At 38.0% G+C, this 24,561-nt stretch overlaps 1 protein-coding gene across 1 annotated transcript in view; it reads right to left on the minus strand.

Annotated features, from left to right (window-relative positions):
• Positions 1-24,561, minus strand: part of BANK1 (B cell scaffold protein with ankyrin repeats 1) — a 133,555-nt gene that overhangs the window by 75,465 nt on the left and 33,529 nt on the right. The window contains exons 4-7 of the mRNA XM_032186184.1: positions 20,130-20,278; positions 18,769-18,907; positions 16,557-16,699; positions 10,130-10,250 (exon numbers count right to left, since the gene is read on the minus strand). Of these exons, the coding sequence (XP_032042075.1) occupies positions 10,130-10,250; positions 16,557-16,699; positions 18,769-18,907; positions 20,130-20,278 (552 nt within the window). The remainder of the gene's footprint in view (positions 1-10,129; positions 10,251-16,556; positions 16,700-18,768; positions 18,908-20,129; positions 20,279-24,561) is intronic.

The following is a 24,561-nucleotide window of genomic DNA, read 5'->3' on the forward strand; positions in this document are numbered from 1 at the left end:
CTTTTACATAGGTGTGTATTATATAATGCTTTAGAAATGTTTTTAATCTGAGAAATTTGAAATTGATACGTTTATGATGCTATACTTTCATACTACATTTCTGAAAATTTACATGACTGCCAAAGACTTGCAAAAATTTGCTTATCACCTTAATGAAAAATCAGTGTTAAAAGCCAGATGCATCTGATAAAGGTTTCTACAATTTCTCTGAAATAGCACAATATTTATTTGGATCGCAGGTTGTACTTTTCACCTTGGAGAACTGGGACAAAGCTAAACAAAGGTAAGATTATAATTCCAGCACTTAGACCTGTATCATACCTGCAAGTTACACATAGAAAAATGAGAAACCAAGTATAAATAGCATTTCCCTCTGCCTTCCTACTCTGCTTTCTAATCGCCTGTGGTTTGTTGTGTTGTGATTTGCCTACACATCAGCACACAGTGTCTCTTTTCCAAGTATGCATCCAGACTGCCCCAGGGCACCATCAACTTCTTGCACCCTCAGGGTCTTTTTGGCAGCGTCTTTAATACTCACTGCATGAGGTGCATCCTCTGCTCTGTTTTACACCTGGCTCCTGCTCAGTTCAGTTGATAGGCCCCCAGTTCATTTTATTCTCCATCTCTATCTGCCCCGTCTGCACTTTTAATGACTTACTCATTCCCAGCATTTAGTTCTTAAACAGCTCCAGTCTACTTGATTGTGCCTTATGGAAAATCAGCTCCATCACCCTCACTGTTCTTTCCTGAACCTTTTCCAGCTTTAATATAACTATTCTGAGATGATGGGAGAAGAATTGCACGTGATGCTCAACTTGTAGGTGAACCATGTAATTTAGGCATTGTCCTAATTATGTCCTCTGTTTTGTTCTCTATTCCTTTTCTAATAATTCCTAATTTCATTTGCTTTTTGATCCGCTGCCTAGCAACAAGTTGGCGTTATCATGGAACTGCGTGGTCTCACTCCGGAGTGCTAACAGCCTGCCTAAAGCCTTTCATTTTGTATGACAACACAGGACTCCTTTTTCCACTTGCAGCACTTTGTTTTTACCTACACTAAATATCATCTGTCATTTTATTGCATAATTACTAAATCCCAGAAGGCCTTTCCCAGGTATTTCCCAATCAGCCCTTTCCTCTGCTACCCTGAATACTTCGTACCAGTAGCTAAGTTTAAGTTCAAACAATTACTGACCTGATGAGGTTTGCAGATTCTTACAAGTCACCTAGTTAGACTCCACGTTACAGATTTAATATCTTATTACAGTTTATTAATTTGTCTGGTGGAGATAACCCATTAACCTGCTTGCAGTTCTCGAGGTCAGGTCCCTACCTAGAGAAATTGGGTTTTGGTATCATATTTATACCTTTTTAGTACTGCAGAACTGAAAAATTGCATAGTGCTGTTAGAAATCCCACTACCTTGTTCTTAAATTCCCTCAGAGCTCTTCATGAATACCAGCTAGCCCTGATCATTCCTAGTCCTGCCCTTTTTTGCTACAACTTCATGACTCTTTCAACTTGACAGTCCCGTTTCACGCGTCTCCCAGCCAGGACTACAGTTTGAGAATCTGTACAGATCCTTCTAAAACAAACACTGATGCAAATATTTCATTTTATTTCTCTCTATTTTAACTTGCAGTTATTTTTCTTGAGTTCTCCTTTACATCCCAGCTATCAGTTGTCCTACAGATTATGCAGCATATTTTCAGGCCTTCATTTGCTGGAAGAAAAATTTAATAAGAGTTCTGATTCCTTCTGGAAGTCTCTTAGTTGCCACTTCATCTTGTTTTAAACAAACCTTCTGATTTTTACGTACTCCCCGTATTAAAATTTGGCAGAGCAGTGGTGAATTTAGTTACCTTTCCCCCTGCCTCTCTCCTTTTTGCTCCTGCAGAATGTTAACATGGAAAAGGAATAAAATCCCACCTCATCATTAGATACAAGGATTCAAGGAACTTGCATTCAGTTCTTGCAGCAGGCATAATGAAGTTATGACTGAACAGAAAAATTGTTAGGACAAATTCTTGACTGCTTTTTGGATGAAGAATATTCCATCGCTGCTCCATACCAATATTGTTTTGACACAACATATTTTAGATGAAAGCCACATTAACAAACCTAAATTGATTTTTAAATTGAGTGTTGCCTGACTTTTATTTCCATCAGGCAAGCAAGAAACTGTAAATGCACAGCATTTGTGTAAATCAAGTCGCTTATTTTAGGAGTCTTGGCAGACTGAGCTTTTATCAACAAGGGTATGTGTTTGAGCTTATACTAGTTCATATTTGCAGCCTGCTTTACAATACTTTGAGTTCTCCTGCTAAGTTAAAGAATTATAATAAGCAATCTTAAAACTGTAATAGCAGCTAAGGTTCTTCAGTGAAATATTTGCTGCACAACGTCTTCGATCCTGACTGCTCAACATTTTGACTGAAGTTCCATAGGCTGGACTTGACGCCACTAGAAGAATTAGGAATGGTATCCTAAGGTGCAGCCATTTGACTTCTTACTCTTGTCTCTACTTCACCATCTTCAGGAAAACAAAACAAAACGTGACAATGATCGTAAATATACACTGACTTACGGAGACATCACCCCAGCAGTAAATGAATGTGGAAGTAATTTTAAGGCTTGGACAACAACATCCAAGCTAACTGTACTATTGCATATTACACAGGATTCTCTTAAAAAAAAGTCCAAATGCAAGCTTTTTATCAAAGAACATCCACAAATGTCTGATATCTTAATACTTTTTCTTTTTTTTTTTTTTTTTTTTTTTGAGATATCCAGCAATGAAATAGATGTCAATAAGTAATTTTTAAAACAAGCAAATAATGTGAACTCTAACCAATAGCATGCATCTTGTTAGCAGATTCTAAAAGGTCAAATAGAATCAGCAAAAAGAGCCTTACCAGAGGATAAAAAGCATACTCGAAGGAGAATTTCCACTCCATGTTAATGAAACCTGAGAAATCTACTAACAGTTATAATTAATAATTTTATCTTTTCTATCTTTACTGCTTCAAAAACCAGCATAAAAGGAAAATTCTATTTACAGAGTAATTCAAACTGCTTCCTCTCAGAGTATGAATTTCTATTTCATGCTTACACTGGGTACAATGGACAAGACTGCCATCAAAAGACCCAAGCCTATAGAGAAGAAGTAATATAAATTGTATTGTGATTGCACAATTACTGTAACCTATCTCCTGATTTCATTCCCAAAATGAACATCCACTGTTACAAAGACATTTCAATGCTATGGTGAAATCAGGGTCTATAACAAATATGGTTTTACTATCTTTAAACAAACAAATAACTGACCCTGGAATTGAATGTCTTTTAGCAGGGCAAAAAGTGATGGAAAAAGGCAATTTTAACAGGAATTGCAGCTCTGGAAAAAAATTGCATTTCTACCACTATCGGTATACTCCTAATAAAGAGTAAAATTGGCTGCCTGAAATATTTTGCATTGCTAAATATGTAGTTTGTGCTATGACCAGGCTTCTTCAGCTGTGGACTTGATATGGAATTGAACACAGTTCACCTCCGGTAACATAACTACATGAATTCTTGTGCAAGAAATCTGAACTACACAAGCCTCATACAGTAGGGTGGCTGTGTGAGCGTTTTCTAGATAAAATGCACATTAGCAGAGCAGGAGCATAGCTTCTGGGGCATGCTGCTGTACAGATGCACTAAAAGCAAAAAGCTGTCTGCACCTAGAGGTGGGTGAGGACCAAAGGTAGGTCTCTGCTTTGGGCTTCCTTTTGGGCACGATGCTATCCCACCTCCAGCCTAGGCTGGGTACTAATGAAGTCGGCATCATATATCCCATATGGTGGGGAGGGAGGGAGCCACACAACCAGCAGAAATTTATGGGGAAAGCAGGTATGAGACTGTCTATTTGTCCTGGGCTTTTAGATTCCCTTTAATTTAATTATCACATGGGAGTATCTTCATGTTCGAGATAGACAGCTGTGAATTGTTTGCTTTCTTTAGGTAAGTAGATCAGCTAGGATTAGGACACCTCTGACTTGTTACAAGTTACTGTGAGAGCCATCAGATGATCTTAATGAGCACCACTGATTTCAAACAGCTTTTAACACACTGCTTTGCAAAGTCTTTTTAGGCAGCCCCTGATATGATCCCTCCCTTGCAAAACAGCCCCCGTGGCTGCTGTTCCCTTTAGCTACCTCTGCATCACTTCAATGTCCATTTCTGCAGGCAGCTGTGGTACCAGCAGACAATCTTTGCTCTGTATAAGCTAATGGCTTTGCCACCCGCGAAGCAAAGGCGACATTTTTAGACCTGATCTCTCAGAAAATCCTTCCCTAAGCCCATATTTACCTCAGAAGTATAGTAAGGTTAATGACCTCCGAAGAAATGAGTGAAAGCTCCTGGTCTTTCCTTTTGCCCTCATTCTGAAGAGGCACAAGTGGCCATTTAAATGCCTCCCGAGTCGCTTCCTAAAGGTGAAGTGATCTTTTTCTTACCAACTCTAGCAAAAGTCAATGACAACTGTGGGTACCATTGTCAAAACAACCAATTATGAATACCCCACTGCGAGATCTATTTTTTATATTATAATTGCTCACTTAAGAGCTTGCTAAACTTTGAACTGGCAGTTAAGACAAATTAGAAGTTTTACTGTAGATATATTTCTACCACACAGTGTTTAGCTCCTTTACCTGAAGCTTTGTGTTATACACAGTAGCAAGATGCTGCAACCTTGTGAAAGGACACATGACTTCAGCAGGAAAGCATTCAGGGACTTGCAAGCACATCCCACTGAATTTGGGAAAATTACTGGAACTTTTATCAGCTGGGAAATTTGAACAACTGATGTATTTCAGCTAAATACATAGACAACTGAAGAAAAGGAGTAGTTAATGGGATAAGTAGAAGGGAAGAGCTTGTAACCAGTCTTTTGATGAAAACATTAGCAGAGAAAAGCTGCTGTAATTTTGCAACTGCCCTGAGAAGTAGAGAGCTGTTCATAAGCAGGAAGGAAACAGTACAGAGCCCATGACCAAGTGGCTTATTTTTAAGTGCATGAAGGCAACTTCTTCAACTTTCCACCAACTTTGAAACCATTGCTTGCTCTTAAAAGCTTTAGCTGACATCCACAAGGTGAAGAGGGGGTTGCTGTTTTGTCCTGTCAAAATCCCTTCTCCACTCTTCTCTGCAGGGCATTCTGCGACACCTCAGCTACAGAACAGAGCACAAAATCTGTTATTGCTGCATTGTAGCACTGCCTCAGCCTGCGGGAATTTTCATAAAATTGCAGCAAGCAAACAGAACACCTACAGTTATATTTCTGCAGGTTTTTTTAAGGCATCCTGTTTTTATTTCTGAAATTACTGATACAGGACATTGCTTCTTTTAGCAATTTAAACAGGCATTTAGGAAGATTTCTACAGTGTCAGTATCAATTAAACAAAAAAGCGCTTATAGCTCCTCTCGTTTCCCCTCTCCCAGTCTGTCTTTCCTCCTGTTGTTTTACTAGCAGCTGGAAACCCAATCCCATTCTTTTGGGACTGATGTTTCTGCTTGAAAGAAAGAATCAGAGAAATCAGGATACAATTTGTTATGTTGCTAGCACTGTTAGGTGACAAAAAAAACCACAGTATTTTCTACAAAATAAGTAATTCAGGATTTTTCATAAGCCTCAATATATGGGTTTAATCAGAACAATGGTAACAGATGACTTAAAAAAAAAAAAAAAAAAAAAAAAAAGGAAAATTCACCAGTAGAGGAAAAAGACACACAGGTTTTCCTCAGTTAAGTTGTCTTCTTTGACCTCAGGAATCAACACATCAAGAACTCCCAAACTGAGAATTCAAGAATAGATTCAGAGCTTCACCAGCTCAAGAAGAACTTTGATCAGTTACTATGTTTTGTCTCGAGTCTTTTACCTCATTGTTCTCATCACCACCACAAAAAATCCCACATGCCTTGGCTCTGTCTTTCAATTAATGTTGTTCTGTTAAACACTGTGCTGTTCCAGTGGCTTCTGCTCAGTCTATTAGCTTTCTCAGCTGATTGGGCTTCTGATACTCTCCTTCAGAGGACTACAGAATAATCTCTTCGAATATCACTCATTCCTAAAACATTCTTCTCCTTGATAAGCTGAAAAAGTCTTTATCTTAATTCTTCTATACTGCTAGGAAGCAATATCCATGCACAATCCTAAATGTGTTTTGACAATGTTCTTCTGAACATTGTACAATCCATCGTTTTAGCTTTAGATGATTTTCAGCTGAACAAAACATACACAACAAAAATAAATAAATTAAAACAAGAAAGAGACAGTTCAAGTCTGAAATGTGCACTTCATTTCTGACAAGTTTTTACACATACAGCAGTTCCAACAATATTCTGCTGGTAGAGACTCCTGCTTTTCTTTTTGGATACTACAGTAACTATTACAATAGGATGCTTCATCAAAAGCAACCAACTGAAACCCATCTTATCCGTGGGTTATCACTGGAGATCCTGGTCTGTTAAAAACAAGCAAACAAAAAACACACACACACCAAAACCACCACATACAGCATGATTTCCCTCTTCCAATATTTCAAAAATCAATTTCATTTTAATAATACTGACAAGCTTAAAAGCAGGTCAAACAACAACTAAAGATAGCGTCGTCATTGCCTCCATGTAGGCTGAGCTGCAATTTTCTTCCTGCCAGTAACCCAGCAAGTCAGCTTCCACACAGGAAAAACATTACATACAAGTTGAAGTGCTTGCAGGACTGCAGCCCCAGGCTTTCATATTACCAGGGTCTCCATAAGGCATGATGTGTTGCTCAAACAATTCTCTTTACTTTGATGGCACGAAATTCAAGTTTCTAGAATATGAATTTGTGATCCACGACGTCATCTGAAAAACCTCCCTTACCAGAAATCATTATATCCCATGATATACCTATCTTAAGGAGGTGGAGTTGTTCTGTTAGATATTATGGTCACACAGCAATTTCATCATGACACCTTGCTTTTTGATTAGTATTTCAAAAAAGATGGGAATACTAAAAATGTTCTAGTTGAGTTTACCTCGGGGAAATAACAATGGATGATTTTATCCTAAGCATGTCTTACTTACAGGCATGCTTGCATGTGCGTGTTACTATAAAGGCAGGTAATCATCCACATTAGTGAGACATATTACATTGACATAACACATGTTTAAAAGTACATATGTTAATATGTTAAAAATACATAACATCCACTGACAAATCATGCTAAACAAGGAACTACACACAGGTGCTCCAACTGAAGTTAAGTCTCCAGCTTAATTTGAATAAATGGAAGCTGAAAGACAAGTAAGCAGCTTCAGAATTTGCAAGAAAAAAAATCTATAAATATAATAATGTATGCACATGATAGGAAATATGCAGTAAGAGCTACAGTAACATGATGTACATACATTGGTTCTCATCATCTGGACGGATGAAGCTGTATGTTCTGTAGAGAGCTTTTGCTGAACCTATGCATTGAAGAATGAATTCTAGAGTGAATTCTAAAAGATTTTTAGTTGAGAGGATTATTCAGGCGTATTTGTAATAGAGGTCCTGAAAGTAAAATAGTGAAGGAGTCGATCTTTTGCACCCTTACTGTCCATCTTTACCTTGCCAGCCTGGACACCAAGCTCTCAAAAGTCTGTTGATTTCGTGTTCTAAACTACCAGCAATACAGCCAAGAATCCCCCAAAGAAACATGCACTTCTCCTATTGGATTTCATATTTAGCTTTGTAGTCCTAAATTTTTTATTCACACAGCTGTACACTTTGTGAGAAGTCAAACCAAGCAATTCTTCAGTTATCCAATAAAACTAATCACGTTATCTTCATTAGTTGTTCACTGAGTTCATACCGAGAACTCTCAAGTACAGCGATTTATCAGCTGTATCACAGTGTGCTATCTCTGAAGTTAAAATAAAGCATCAAAGGAAAACCAGAGTGGAAAAGGCTCCTCTTATTTGTGCCTCATGGGGCAAGTTTGGCCTGCTGTAGTCACACCAACAACTGGAGAGATGAAACGGCCTCCTAAGGATATGGCTAAAAAAAATGCATGTTTGTTACAGTGTTTAGGTTGAAAGAAATGCGTCTGTACTTTGAAAGCATCTGGCTTCCAAGCAGCGCATCTTTGGGTAAAGGCATTATTATTAAGCTAGAGGTCTCACATTATTGTTAAGCTAGAGGAAAGTCCATCAGATGACAGATTCACACAAAGCTGTCACAAGCTTTTGGAGGAAAATTACATAGTTCATAAAGCTTTATGAACTAAGTGTTTGATACCAAATCTAATCAGCAGCTCTACTTACTGAGTTCAACAGGCTTTGAAGCCTTCAGAAGCAAAGTCTGGAAGTCGGCAAGAACCCTCCAAGAATCACTTACAGGCAGTCACTGAGATGTTAAGTATTGGTGTTTGTATTCTGATGTGTCAGCGTGCCTCTATTCAGTCCAGTATGTCTCAATGCAAAGCATCTCTCCCCTGAAAACTGACAGCTGGAGTTCTGGCCTGTTTTGACCACTAGGGGAAAAAGCTGAAAATACAGCAATTATGAAATTAGGACCAATTCCTCTGCCCGTTCAGAGAGATAGGAGTAATTTATCTCAGTGCTAAAGAGCTTCTTGTCAATAGCTTCAATTCCTCCACAGAAGTATTTAATTAGTTTTCATTCTTTGACTTTTTCTCTCTGAAAAAATAAACATAAAAAATGGTACTTGGAAAAAAATGCTATAAAAACAGCAGAAAAAGGAGATGCTAGTCCTCTACTAGACGTGAACATGTCTAATGCCTGCTTGGCGTGCTCTCACAGGGAATCAAAGACATGCGTTTAAACAGCTTTCAGGCAGAAGGGGGGATCAGAGCCCTTGGCCTCCTACACTGAGTATTTCCAGCTCTGCAACCACAACCTCCTTTTATCAAGGATCTAAGCATCCAGCTCCGTGCTTTGTTACACCACACATCAAACCAGTTAATTTTAGGAAGGTCCCTACCTGGCTCAAGCTCACAAGCAGTCAGCTTGCTCTTGAATTGCACAGGCCTTTTGGCAAGGGATTACAGGTTGGTAAGCATTATTCCCAATATTCAAAGATGTGCCTAGCTCACCTTTTAGAATGCACGAGAAATCATATTTATCTGCTACAGGGGGATGAATTTCATCATAAAAGAAACCTTAGTCAAAACGAAAGGAAGCACGATAGTGGTCACAGTAGAGATTACCCTGAAAATTTGTTCTATTTGGTTATGAGAATTGTTACATTACACCTGAACACGGTGAGTTTATTTTCTCTCAAAACCACAGTCCGGTTACACAAAACCCGAGTCAGCCAACAACTTGAACACCTCTTTCTTAACTATTTCAGAAGGGAAACATACAGTTTCTTGGTAAAGCTGAGGTCCAACACACATCTGGAATAACATCATAATGATGTTTTCAAAACACAAACTAAATAATCAAACTTGATTTACTGCAATACAATTGGAACCCTTAATTAATGAGTGGCTAATTCAAACGACCTTCCACTAAATGGTGGCTTCTGTTGGTATGCTACTGGATTGCACATACAGTGCCCCTACTTCATAGCCAAATCCTATTTTAACTCACTATAATTGTACTGTTAAATATATATATACACACACACGAAGAAAGTAATGAAAACCATTACGCAGAGTTACTAAAATGAATGTAGATGCTTTGTTTTGTTATTTCAAACTTGGAGAGCACAAGGTTTGAGAGTATTGCAAAAAGATCAATTAGTAAAAATACATGCAAATATACACAGATAATGTACAGGCATCGTGTATGTCTCTTACTGTGTTTTCTCCAAGACTATAAATCTACTGAGCTGAGAAGTTGTTCATTTGTATTTAATCCAAAGCTGATTAAAAACATTCAGATTGACAACTCTAAATACGTAGTACTGACTCAAGAAGTAATGTTTTACAGATTTTTTTTTCCTCCAGTTTTTTGTTTGTTGGTTATGCTGTCCTTATCATGGATTCCTGCATTTCACCAGTGGTCTTAAATATTTAAAGATTGTCATATTAACATTTATAAGTAATGCCCAAAGCAGCAGCAACAAAATGAATGCATACGAGAAGGGACTCACTAGCTTGTTGATGGTGCTCTTCTTCACTCTGGGATATGTTGAATTCAGAAGTAATTATTTTGCTTTCCAATAACAAAGTCAGAACACTGTCCAGCTTCTCCACAGAAGAAAATCTGAAAGCCTGTTCAAAAGACAAATAAATAAAGTCAGCACATGTGTTGCATATGTATTTTTAACTTTATCCTCAGGTTGCTAGTGAATCAAATTATTCAGGCAGCATTATTACAAACTCAGCAAGACCAGCATAGCTTCTAAAAGTTACAGAAGAGGTATTATGATATACAAGGACCAGGATAACACAATACAACTGAAGAAAAAAAAAACAGAAATTATAATTTACAATGTTCATCTGTGACTAAAAGTTTCTGAAGGCCAGGTAAGGACAGGAAGATTTGTATTTATGTATTCTTGATTTAGATACGACTATGTTGTCTAATAATCAGGAGCTGTTCTAACAGATGCCAGGTACCAAAAAAATCCAAGGTCTCATTACAGCAGTAATTCAGGATGAGTTTAAAGAACACAGTAGCACTGTTACTGGAAAGCTTTACATTAAGATCATGCACTTTGCTAGGTAGGAAACAGCACCAATTCCATCAGCCGTTGGCCTGACACTGCTGCCAGATTAAGAAACTGATAGCAAGCAACTAGTCAGATGAGCTTCCTACCGAGTACTTCATCTTTAGACAAGGGAAATCCTCATTGACTTCTATGAGATCATTTTTTGATTGCCTAATTCTTCCGGGACAAAAGGCCAAGACTCATTCCTAATGACTCTCAAGGTAGACATAATTAAATACTTTTTTCCTTGGTGTGATGAGAGGTATGACTACAGGGGTTTGAATGGGTAAGGACGTTTTACTCTAAGCACTATAAAGATAGTCTGATAGTCTGTGTTGCTCTGGGAACCAAAAGAAACTCAGCAAGAGCAGAACACTTCGGTTTACAAACAACCATATAGCAGAAATTCCCCTACACAGAGAGTAAATGTATAGGCTGGCTGCTAAATGAACTAGATCTGAACTAATATTTTAAATTTCCGCTAAAGTGGCGAGGACATCTCATACACCCTTTGCTTCCTATCTAGCCCTCACTGTTCAAAATAAAAATGAACAAAAAAAAATAAAAAAAAAAAGAAAGAAAACAAACATAGCAACACCTGTCTTTTACTTTTTGTTGAGAAATACCTGTGGAACAGTTTCACAGAGACCCATTCAGACTGTCTTGTAATACAAAAGCCAAATAAATACCCCACAGGCTCCTTTCAGCAAGCGCTCAAGGTAATCTGGCCTTCCAAGGTTCTCTGGAAAAAACAAGAGCAGAGGCAGGAACCTTTCCTTCCCCTTCTCATTTAGGCAGAAATCTCGGGGAGGAGTACCTTGGGAACGTATAGCTCTTACTTTGCACTTAAACAACCAAAGTGACCTGAGACAAAGCAGTATTTCTCAGTCTGAGATGGAGCAAGTTCTTGAAATGCAGAGGGCACCCAATTTCGTGAACTTGCAGCGAAATTTTCAAGGTCACCAACAGCTGCATGCTTAACCACATCAAGCTGGTCAGTTTTTACAAGAGGTAAAACAAAAGGTCAGTTTTTACAAGACAGGCCAATTTCTGTCTCAGTGTCTGACCTCCCAAAGGGAACAAATTGAATTAGAGTTAGATTTGTCATGCTATAACAGGCCTGCCTTCCCACGACCAGCCCATCCATTTCTAGGAATTTGAAGGCAGGCACAACGTGCTTCTGATACAGTCATCACAGTGAGATTTGCTTCAAGTTTTCTGCCTCATTTTTTCCCACTCTTTCTAAGTGGATCTGAAACCTGAAGGCTCAAGCACATGGTTTCACAAGCCATCCTGTAAATGAAACCTTACTGACTAGCTTTGCTCTACTACTCTACAACAAAGGCATGCTAAGAAAATCTAGTTTAACTATTAAAAAAATACCCATGTTAATGCGTTTCAGCTCATACACAGGAAAGCCTGTTCCACTAGTTATGTGAAGATATTAGCCGAAATAAGAATGACACAGAACCAGCAATGGGATCAGTTTGCACTCTTCAGCTAGCAGGGAAGAGCTCCGTACCAACACAAAGGTGATCTCCTCCAGGAAGGAATTCACTTTAGAGACTTTTACTTGACTTTACTGCCCCTTTCTGTTGCAGAATGCTCTCAGACGAAGCACACTGCATTTACGTATTCTGCTATACCCTATACAGCTCCCTATAGGCCTGGGGGAACTTCCTGAGAACCCCCCCCCCGACCACACACCTCAAATTCATGCTGAAAAGCCAGCAGGAATAGGACAGTATTTAAAGTTAGGCGCTCTGCAAGGAAACGCTGAACCAGTGAGAAGTTTGTGAGAGCCCACGTTTTAGAGAAAAAAAAAAAAGATTTAAAGCCTGACAGAAAAGAAGTAAAAGCATGACTTCCTGCCTGTTGCCCCGTAGGCAAGTTCTTCTTTCCAGAAACCATTCAGAATTAAGCCACTAAGTTTCCAGGCAATACTTTTCCATCCATCATGCTCTCCCCTTCAATCTTAGTCCTTCTGCAAGAGTTACCAACTACCCCAGAGCTCACCCCCAGGAGCAAGCCCTCGTTCCCTACCTCCTCCCCACCTCCTTTTCAGAGCAGCAGAACACAGAGGTGAGCACCAGAGAAGCCCCGAGTGCCCGCTGTCCATCACACCTGGGCATCACAACAATAACACGCATAAAAAGGAAAAGCCCAAGCACACATTTTGCTACTTTTGTGAACGAGGTGACCTACATTCTTTCATAGCTGCTAACAAAGCCCTGAAAATGTGTGCCGCTGAAGCAGCACGCAGACACTAAATTAACATACTTCTCACTGGCTTTAGCAGTACTAACAAGGTTACATTTACATAAAGATGAACTACTTCAGGAGTTTTTATCTATCAGATGCTCCTTTATATGCACTGCCATAGCTAGATTACTTCTGCCACACAGTATGGGCTAGGGTTAAAAAAAAAAAATAATAAAATAAATCAAGTCGGCATTTCTTACAACTTTAGCCACTGGTGGAATATGGAGAGATTTCATATTTAGGGGAAAGGAAGGAAACTTTTCAAAATGAGAGTTGCTGACGTGGCTTAGAAGATTGAAATATTAAAACCAGTTTCAAAGGAAGTATCTTAGGGGATCAGGTGAAGGCGCATACCTAATATCTCCCCATAAGGCATATAGCTATTTCTCGCAAGCTCTCACAGAAGAGGCTGCAGTTTATTTTCATTCTTCTTTTTTTTCAATATACTCTGTAACTGAAATCCTGTTTGATGACTCTGATATAAAAAAAAAAATCTCAAAAATCCTCAGAATCACATTATCCAACCCAAGTTTGTCACAAAAACTTTTTGACTCTCTCTGGATACTCTAAGTCACTCAAACTAACAGGAAGCTATCGATTTCAGTAATAAGGATATGACCCTACTTTCCATTTTTCTGCAATCCTAAGAAATGTGTACCAAGAAACCCCAACACTGAAAAATTGAATCAATAGTTGCATTTGGTAGAAAGTCTGAGAGAAAAATCAATACGGCATGTAAATCCAGGGGAATGTTGAAATGAAAAGCTGATGAAAAGTGAAAAATAAATAAATAAATAAATAAATGAAAAAGTTTACTTGTGCATTATAAAAACTTTAAAATCAGTCAGGTTAGTACTTACAAGAGTTCCTTTAATGCAGAACTGTATGAAAGTGAAAGAACAAGCAATGAATGGCCTTTACCCCATGTTCAGCCCTATATGGTCTGACAGCAAGTTTGTTCAGAATTATAATACAGTTGTTATAACCCCAACTCTTCCTACTTTAATATAAATTTTCAGATTGTATTCCTTCAAAACTTTTGGAAAGAAACTCAATTAGTTTCTCCTCTATTTATTTTCTTACACTGTAAATACTTGCTTGGTTTCTTACTATGTCTTGCTAATGTTGCTAAATGCTTTTAGAAATGCAGACAAATACAGAGCAGAAAATGATCAAGAGATGCAGCAAAGAATTTCATCCAAAACTATGATTTGTGAAAATCTTAAAATACATTTAATCTAAACTATGGCTAATCTTTAATTCCTCTCTAAAAATAAAAAGAGGAAGTTATAGGTGCAGGAGTCCCTTACATTGCTGGCCTCCCATTAATGCCTATGAATTGACCTGACCATCAGTGAAAGGAATGGACAGCTGTAAGCCTATTAATTTGTTGGGTTTGGTTCATCTGTTTGGGTTTGCTGGGGGCCAAAGTAGAGAAGGGGACAATAGTCTTCGTGTGGTTATCATCTCCAAGTCACCATAAAGGCCATGAACACCATATACAATATAATGAAAGCATTTTACCAAAGCATTATATCTTTGGTATGCATTACTGTAGCAATTTCCTTTCATCAGAGAATTTTAATAAGGATTGCAAGCACTTGTGAAAATCTTGAACTTTTCTTTGAACCACAGAATGATATTGCTTTGATCAATAATTGCTGTAAGCTTTTCTATTTTACTTTAATTTTGTTTTCCATTGTGTTTGATTGTTACTTTGCATAGATAAACCACTGTTGCCCCAGGATACTTTTGCAAATAAGCTGATAGTCTCAAAGGTTTTAATTATCCTGGTTAAATAAAAGTTACTACTACTCCTGCTACTTGATGGGAATTCTAATTAGTACCAAGGCTGTTCTGTTTTTCTTCGTGTGAACACATTTAAGATTAAGTTAAATCATGTTCTGTAAATTGTAGTTTTACAATATATCTTACTACCATTAAATCAGGTTCACATGAAAGCTTGAAGTATTTTAAAAGTTTGTGGAAATGGCTCAGCTCCCTAACCAGTTAACATACCTCACTCCGTGGCCCAGTGGGTACCATTAAAAAATGCAATGACAAATCTTCCAACACATGCACACTTACAAAAGAGTTACCATCAGCATACTTTCTTACACAGCAGTCATCGTATTGTGCGGATTGTGCAGCTTGCTTGATTATGAACATTTTCTCATGACTGATTTTCCAGTTGCCAACACAATAACATTAAGTTCACGGCACTGAGTGCCTGCTCAGTTAAAAGCTTGCTTATTACCCAGATGAGTAAAGGCAAGCAAACTGTTAAACACAGCTGATAGCCAAAACACTACAGCTGTATTTCCTGGTGCTACTGCTCTGCACAGAAATATTTTTGCATTTGTATATAATTTGAATTGCATCTGTCTTACTAAATATTAAGCATGCTGGTTAAATGAGGGGTCAGACTCCTGAATAATACAAAGAGATCTCCATTAGAAATAGCAGGTGTGTTGTAGGTATCTAGGTTACGACATTAGTTATATTTTTTAATCATAATACATTTCCTATGCATAACATTTTAAATAAAACCTGTTAGAAACTTACTTCCAAGTCCTTCTAACGATGGATATTACAGAGATTTTAAGAATGCACTTGTATTTAAAGTTACACTGTTTTTTCTTGTGCAATGGCTTGTTTGCTTAGAACAAAAGTGAAATGTATTTGGAAACAATCTGCCCCCATCCTGAACTGAATACAAATAACACAATACATCATTTTTTATTAATCCTTTTTTTTTATGTTTATAATGCCTTAGGTGGTAGATAAGGTAGATTTGTCACAGGAAAATGAGACTGTCTGTGCTGGAAACAGAGACTATTATTTTTGTTCTGGCTTTGCAATTACAATATAGACATCATGACAAGTCTACTCTGGCTACCCACCATTCAACAAATGATACTTGAGGTTCTGTCCCTTCTTAATAAATGTTTTCTTTTCTTATTATTTTGTATGTGCCATCGGCAAAGGACGTTGCAGAGTACTGCAGTCTGCTGTGCTGATTTGAAATCCAGCTCAAAATCTGAATTCTTCTAAATATATGCAAAGAATCTGCATGGCAACCAGCAAACCACATGAATGATAATTCAGCAGCTGTAAATGGACTCTGCTTGAATAGCAACCTGCCTTTTTCTGTACCAGCTATGCCAGAAAAAAATCTCATTTACTGGTGAATGAATAATAATCGTCCAAATACAATGTGACTTAACATGACTTGTTTCTATTGGCTTTAGAACATACTCAAAGGAAGGCTTTTCAAGGGAGACAGACATCACTACTATTTGTTATTATTTTCATCCTCTGTAATGTAGGATGTTGTTCATTGGGCATATACAGCACCAAGGATGTTTATATCACTCTAAATGAAAACCAAAAAAGGAGAGAAAATCTGTTTTCACTTGCCTGACTTGCTCACAACGAGGTATCTCAAAGACGGGCCTCTTTAATCCTGAGACTATTATTAAGCCATTATTCATTACTACGCAATCAAAACAAAGTCTTTACAGCATGGCGTATGTTTTCTTAGCTCATATTGGCACTTACATTTTATTTTTTTTTCATTAACTTAATGCAGAAGTCAACTTACCTGACAAGCAAAAGCTATTGGGTCAGCCACTTTCTGAAACACGCGCTCAATCTCTTCTAGTGCAGTATAATACTCGATCTGTGCTGTGGTCTTAATGACTCCTCCACAGTAGACATTTATATACACAGGGCCAGCAGGAAAATCTTATAAAACACAAATCAGAACAGTAGCTGAAAATATTTTGCAATCCCAGACCAGACATCTCAGGGAATGAGTAAAAGAGCAGAGGAAAATACCACAGAAAATGCATAAGATGTGATGAATTGATTGGATTTGCATTTCACAGATGATTTAGTGTAGGCAGTTCTGTATGCAGGTCTTTCAATCTAACATTAAAAAGCTGACAAAAGAAAATACATATCTGTAAATCCGTATGAAACAAAGCTACTGTGTTGCTTCATGTTAGAAAGGAGGTGAAAACTGTATACTTCCAATTTCCAACTTCCCTTTGATGGACTGATGACCTATAATCAGCTCCCTTATGTCTACAAATTAAGGAAAAGTTCATTTATTACAAATTGCTATTCATCTTTTGAAACATTTTCTTAATTGCAGGCAAGGTTCTCAAAATTGGACTTGAACTAGACTGCAGAAATTGCAGTATAATTACCTCCATTCCAGTTGTTTACCTAGTAAAAGCAAAGGAAAGAGGCATTTGTACAGCCTGTTACTTAAGTATGAGTTGCTCTGTGTATGCAGCATGAGCCCTCTCTATGAGCTCATTTTATAATTCATTAGTATTCATGGTGCCAGGCATCCTGCTGTACCATAACAGCACTAGCACAGTTTTCTTACAATTCCAACTCTGCCCACTACAGAACGATAAAAACGGGCAGCCCTGCAAATGGAGAAGAGTAATGGGGCCAAAGAAACTAAATGAATAGAACATTAACTTAAATGGAAAGCTGCCCAAACCTTTTTTTCCCCCGTTTTTCTTATAATGTTAGATCAGCTAGATCCTTATTATAAAAAAGGTATTCCCAAACTTCAACTTCTTCAGGTTTTGTAACAAGGATTATAGAGACATGTTTCAAAAACAAAAATGTTTCAGAAATGAAATTAAACTGCAGGTCTCTATAACATTTTTCATCATATTTCATTTACTGTTCCCAATTTATTTCTGCATCCATTATTGGATCCTCCCTGTGATTAACAATGACCTTATAGAATCATTCTGGAAGAATCCTTTAAGACTTGAGAACAAGGATTTAAGCTTTCCTCCTCTGAAATCCAGTTACTGATGAAAATTTCCTGTTGGTGATGTATTTCCCATTCATGTCTCTAAAAACAGACTCTCTGCACCAGCACAGCAGTAAAGAACTCATAGGGCACATGGACTGTGGTCAGGATGAAAAATCAGGCCACAGTTACTCCAAAATAGTGCCAAGAAGCCTGTAGCTCTAAGAGAACTGTAGCCTACATATGTATTTTTCTTCCTAATGCAGCCTAAATATATAATTTTCTTCCTACCTAAAGTTATATTGCAATGGTCATAAAATAAAATATTATGCAAGTTCCTTTGGGAATATACAGCATGCAACAGAATGGCAAGCTACACTCTGAATGCCTAGGTCGTAACTGTTTTAACTTGTAACTCTCATTAAGTGCTTGGGGACAAGCGTGACCCTTAAATTGGCACTGTAGATCTCCTAAGATAAAATGCTGTGTTTTTTTCCTTTGTTTATCATGTTCCAGGCAAAACAGGGGAATATGGCAAGTAAAATTATGTATGGAGCAGTTGAAAAAAAAATCATTATAAACCAGCTGATCTGAGTGACACAGAGAAATGGCATGGACATGAAAAAAAGAACAAAGAAAAATATTTCCTATGTCAGTAAGAATTATAGAGAGGAGTATAACCAAAGTTACTGCATTAGATATAAAATGAAACATTTTAGTAATAGGGTAATAAGAAAAGAATATTAGCTTTCCATTTTATGGCAGTGTTTTTGAAGAATGTTAATCTGTGACTAATCAATGACATTTTAAGACTGCCACATGCCATTTAACCACACAAAAACAACCTAATAGAGCCTAGCTTCCCATAAATCACAAGGCCTTGCTTCTCTGCATTATTAATAAATGTTCTGTATGCAAAACCCATGTACAGGAAACACCTACAAAGCAGTGGGAAGTGAAACTACTTATCAGAAAAAGCAAAGGGAGTCCAAAATTCTCTCCTTACTTAAAGGTAACGATTTTTTTTTCTTACCTAAGGCTTTCATATACTTGACCTTCTTATTCCAAGAGGCTGGCTGTGTCCTAATTCGTTGATTATCTGCTATGAATTCAATTTCAAAAGTTTCATCATCTATTTCATCTTTCAACAAAATGAATATTTCACCAGGGTTCTATAAAATTAAAATATGTTCCCATTAGTCAGTCTTTCATAAAATTATACTGAAAGCATAAAATGCAAATTAAAACATAAGTTGGAAGGAAAGTTCCTTTACCAATAAGTTCACACAAAAAAACATCACAACACCAAAACATGATGCCAGCTCAGTGTTATCCTTCAGTATTTTACAAAGAGTAAATGAGAAAATTAATGTAGTACTTCAAATTCAGCTTACCTACCAATGTTCTAAAGCAGTATTTTAAATGCGTATGTAGGTGTAGTGCTACTTCTTCTACAGCTATTCTACCATACAGTCTAGAAAAACAACATTCAGCCATGTAAGAAGAGCCTACAATACCTAAAACTCATTTAAACTCTTACAATGAGCTGACAGTAAAGTAAGACAGAAGCAGCAAGTAACCCGAGACAACAGCCCTCTACTGCCTCCTGAACTGAAGTGTTGTTATTGTACGTATAGGATATGGCATAAATGGTACGTATCAAAATAAAACATCTCTTTTATTACTTGATACTCAGCTGGTAATCTGCCCCCAGGGGCTAACATATGGGCAAGCCTGCTGAAACACAGCAAGCAAAATATGTGACATTTCAACTGCAACCTCCATATCTGACCACAGCCACCCAATTACATGAAGGAATGCAGCACTGGATAATGTATTTCCCCTGTTTACATTTTCACGTATTTTCTCGCAGCAACCCTGATCAAAACCAAACACACATGAACGTTTGTGTCCATCGGACGTGCATGCAGATATGTATACAAAAATATTTCTGATTTCAATTTAAAATTAGGCAAGGCATATGCTCACACAATCCCTCATTGTATAACTCACGCAGTATGGGTACATATATATGTGCCCATCGTGGATTCTTCACAAGAGGCTCTCTGTATCTCCAGAAGTCACTGACTATGTGCTCCCTCTCAACTACAAGGTCCTCGTGACAGTGACATCTCTACCCAAGCTGACAAATAATTCTCATAGAAATAAAATCCCTCAGAGGCTGTCTCAAAACTATTTTACTTGCAAATCTTCTGTCTGCAGTATGGATATGACACAAAGACAAAATAAATCCGATTGCAGTCTTCATACACTCTCATTTTGGCCCCTTATCTGAGATTTGTTTTCAAAACTGATACAGTATGAATGAGACTGCAGCAGAAAAAGAAGAACGCTGACTGTTATCCTGAAGATTTCAGCATCCAAAAACCTTACCTCACATGGTATTCTTTCTGGAAGCACCAATACCGACTGCTCATTAGCTTCTAAGGTTTCAGACAGTACTTCTGGCTCAAAATTGAGATCTGCTTTTTCTGGAGCTCCCCTGGTATCTGGTAAGTTAAAATCACAGCTGCTCTGGTCATCTGAAATAAATACGGCGAAGTGAGGACATTGTTAATCACTCCAGATCAATAAAACACGGCAATGATTTGGTTTAAAACATACTAGAGAATTTGCACAGCATTTGGAGTCACATTAAGGGCACTGTGTGAAAGCTTGGCAAAATTCCCCTTAATTTAAATTTTGATCAGAGGTGAGCTTTTCCCCTCTGATCAAGAGCTTGCCTCTGTAGTTCTGGTCCTGCAACCTTTCTTTCCATGAACAGGCTCTGCTCATGTGCTTCATCTCACTAGGGTCAAAGCAGACATGGCCTTTAGACCAAAATCACTGCGATATCCGAGGTTGAAGAGAAGAGCCACTTTTGCTGTCTCAGTAAGAGAAACTCTCTTGCTGATAGCAAGGAAGGATTGGTGAGGACAGGGATGCATGGGACCACGTAACCACAACAGCAGACACACCTTTCCTTGACACTGAGACTCCACAGCCTTTGCCCTCCTTCACGAACAAAAAGATGGCCCCAAAGGCTTACATATTTTGCGTAGGGTAGTCTGGGTTTGGATGTGCTACACCAATCATACAGGCAGCTTGTGACCGATTTCTTTTCTGTTTCCACTGTACCAGGAAAGGCCCGAGAGCCACAGTGAATCCTTCACCAAATCACCGAGCTTTAATGAGGAAATATAAAAGAATTGACAACTGCATCTGCAGAGCTCTGACTAAGCCCGTGTTTTAGCAAGGCTATTCCTCACACCTGCTGCTTCTCAGCTGTATCATTACTGCTCGGCTCCAGACACTCTATTACCCTGTACAAAACACTCTTGCCACCCATCTCAAAGGACTGCAGCAGCTCTTCATCACGCCAGATTACCCGGCATATCGCAGACACCTAGTTAGATTAATGACAGCATCCCAAGCAGCTCAGAGTTAAAAATCCTGACTGGCTGGTGAGACAATATCCTGAGAGATATCAACAGGATCTTGTATTACTCTAAATTACGGAACATCCACAGCCAATTACATTCTGGGACACAAATAACTTTTCGGGCACATCTTTGCCTTTTAAATGGATGTGGAATTAATATAAATTTGTGACGGGCAGCATACAGAACAGTAGCAATTTGCCTCTGCTCAAACAAATACCAAAGGCATTTTTACTTCTTTCCAGAAGTACTCAAGTCACGGAGGTACCCAAACCACACAGCACTCCTGAGCAGCGCACAACTCTTTCCATTCAGCATCAGTGTTGGTAATTTACAATTAGTTTTCCCAGTTCTCGCTTGCCTTTATTTCCCCAGATGTCTCACTCTCTCTGATACAGAATGTTCCCTCTCCTTACCAACCTTGCTTTGCTTCTGAAGGCACGGATTTTAATAAATTTCTTCTATAATAAATGCAAGCGCTCAGCAAAGTTATGCTGGCGAATGTAGTACAGAAACTTTGGTATGCAGCGCCTGATGGAGAACGCGTTTTGGAGATGTGTTTTGATTTCTAAAGAGGTCTCAGAAGAAAAAAAAAAAAAAAAAGTATCATTTGTCCACGTTTTGTTGAGGAAGCTAAAGGTTCTGTGAACATCTATGGTGGGCGGTTCAGTGTTCATCACCAGCTATTAAAATTTCCCCAGCCTACTCCTGCTTATATCATCATGCCTTTAGTGCAAACTAATTCGCAATGCAAGTGCTGAATTCAGCGCAGATTGGTAAAATTACACTGAGCCCATGTGTAGACGCACTTCCCTGAATTGAAGTAGTTCTCATTGCCTTTGCTTGGGTTTATTTTGAAAGTCAAATAAACTAAACTGAGTAAAGACTATACTGAAAGAGAATCCATGCAGTTTAGCTAATCCAGCTGAAAAAATAAGTTAATTTCTCTGATTATCATGGTAGAGACTAGACTTTATTCAGCATTGCCTTCAAGGCCTGAACCCTTGCAGGGGAGAACAGTTTTTGCTTTGTGTGCCTAGGATGCCGTATACACACAGCATGTACCTCAGGAATATTCTACGTTGAGATTTTAAGTCACTCATAAATCTTCTGCTAACACACAGAGAATTAGCTTCAAAAGGCAACTCATAGGAGGTGCATGCTTCTTCTGAAAAATCTTCTGCCACGTTATGCAAAGGAGCCTTGCAAAGACAAGAACCATTTCATTATCAGCCAGACAGAGTGAAAGGGCTGAATAATAAATCTGGTAGGCAGTGGATTCACAGGTGCCAGCTTCCTGTCATTTATCATTCTTCAAGGATTGTGTGGACACATCCTAATCGATGTGAAGTTCGTGATAACTGTATTTCTACAGCCTGTGCTCTACTTATCAAAGGTGATAGTCGTTGCTTCCACCTTTTAATGTCCGCAATAATTCATCTAGCAAGGTCAATACTAGTGCTATCAATTTGATTCAAATTAGGATAATGTTTTCCTCCTGCATTAACTGCTCTTCATATTTTTATTATGCGCACTGACATACATTATCAGGACTGCAGCCCAGCCAAAATTAGGACTGCACTGCTCTAGAGTTTACACAAATTATTAAGAAATGTGGCTCTCACATCACAGACTTTGATATTAAATAGAATGAGGGATTCCCCTGTTGACTGTGAAAAGTGGTTAGCAATTTATTAGCTAAAAACGATCAAGCAAGACCTATTCCAGTAAATGTCAAGTCTCTATTATATATGTATCAACGAAAATGATCTACAGCAGTCTAAGAATAAGAGGGATTTATATCATCACCACCTTATATTTAGTGAGCAAACTCCAGAACCCCAATTTCCAGCACTCAGACTCCTACCAGCAGCTGCATGCTACCTAGCCTAAAATGGCATGGAACAACCAAGCGAAGCGTTAGTTACAGATGCTGAACAAGCAATACCCCAGGAATTAAGCAAACTACGGGCTGGTGGCAGTAGCTAAAGCAATACGGTTCATAAGGGTTTAATATCACAGTGATAATATACTGCTAAAACAGATGGAGCATATGTATAGACATCTTTTGTGTTTGCTGTGGGCAGAAGGTGTTATTTGCTATACGGGTCTTCTGTACATTTGAATTTTGGACATCTTCAATGTTAATCCTCTTCATGGTCTTGCATTTAACCAGGAAGTGATGGCTAGGGAGCCTCATCAATTGTTAAGGCTTTAAGAAAAAAAATAAAATAATTTAACAAGAATTTAGAACTGGAGGCAAAGATTATCTTAAAAGAAACATAAAAGGAACGTCATTATAATCCTAAAATATCTAAGAGAGTGGATATATTAAAGGGTAGGTGTAGCTTGGTGAATGTGTTCTTTTAACTTTTTACATTAGTGACCTATCTGTGAGGTTCTTCAAATGGAGCAGTAATGATTAAAATAATGGATGACTAAAAATGGATCCTTTCTTGTAGGGTCAAAATATAAGAAGTTATTGTTAATAACTAATGATGTTTAGACAGCACTATGAGCTAGAAGCTAAAAAGAAACCAAACCCTACAACAGTCTGCCATTGACTATTCGGGGTAATCCTGCTGGGAATTATCATCTGTTATAGAGGGCAATGCTCCATCTCCTTCGGGCTGTTTTTGTTGGCTTGCTTTTGATGAATATCTATCACTGATCACCACACAGAAAAGACTGATCTTAATTTAAAGATGTTATTTAAATAATCAAATATTTTACCTCAAATTACTGCGGCAGTTAGTCCTTTAATTGGGTGGGGTGCTGATGTTTTCAGTTTTACCTCAGTCTTTTCTCTTAGGTCACGTAACTTCAGAACATCAATTTGGTAGATTTTACACAAAAAGTTTTGGATAGCAGTACGGCTTCCAATTCCACCTTTTTATCTGAATTCATGAAATGACTCGGAAATTGCATTCCTTTGCATGAACTGCAATTTTCATGAAGCCCTTCTAGTCTCTCGTGCATTCAACAGCTAATGCCTAGCCGAGGCTTCTGAACAACTTCCCCATCACATCCGACCTCCTCCAAAAAAAAAAGAATTGTAAATATCCTCTTTAGCTTTTCCTATTGCAGTCTACATGTGGGTTATAAATTGTCTGTCTTTGATTACTTGCTACATGTTTTGAGTCAACAATGTACGCGACAGATTTGGGGTAATAAAAATAGCAGAAAACAAACTTATAAAAGATTTATATGTTTTCTAAGGTTACTCATGGATTGAGTTTCACAGCCAAAATTTAGTTGGCTTTAAAAAAGCAAAAATCCTGCTAGCTTTATGATTTTCAGTCCTTCTTTAGGTCTTGCTAAAGCAATGCCAGCTGAAGAAAAGAAACTGCCTTGAAGAAGGTCCTCATGCATCCCTAGATCACACA

The sequence above is a fragment of the Aythya fuligula genome, chromosome 4 (assembly GCF_009819795.1).
Source record: "Aythya fuligula isolate bAytFul2 chromosome 4, bAytFul2.pri, whole genome shotgun sequence".
NCBI classification, from domain to species: Eukaryota; Metazoa; Chordata; class Aves; order Anseriformes; family Anatidae; genus Aythya; species Aythya fuligula.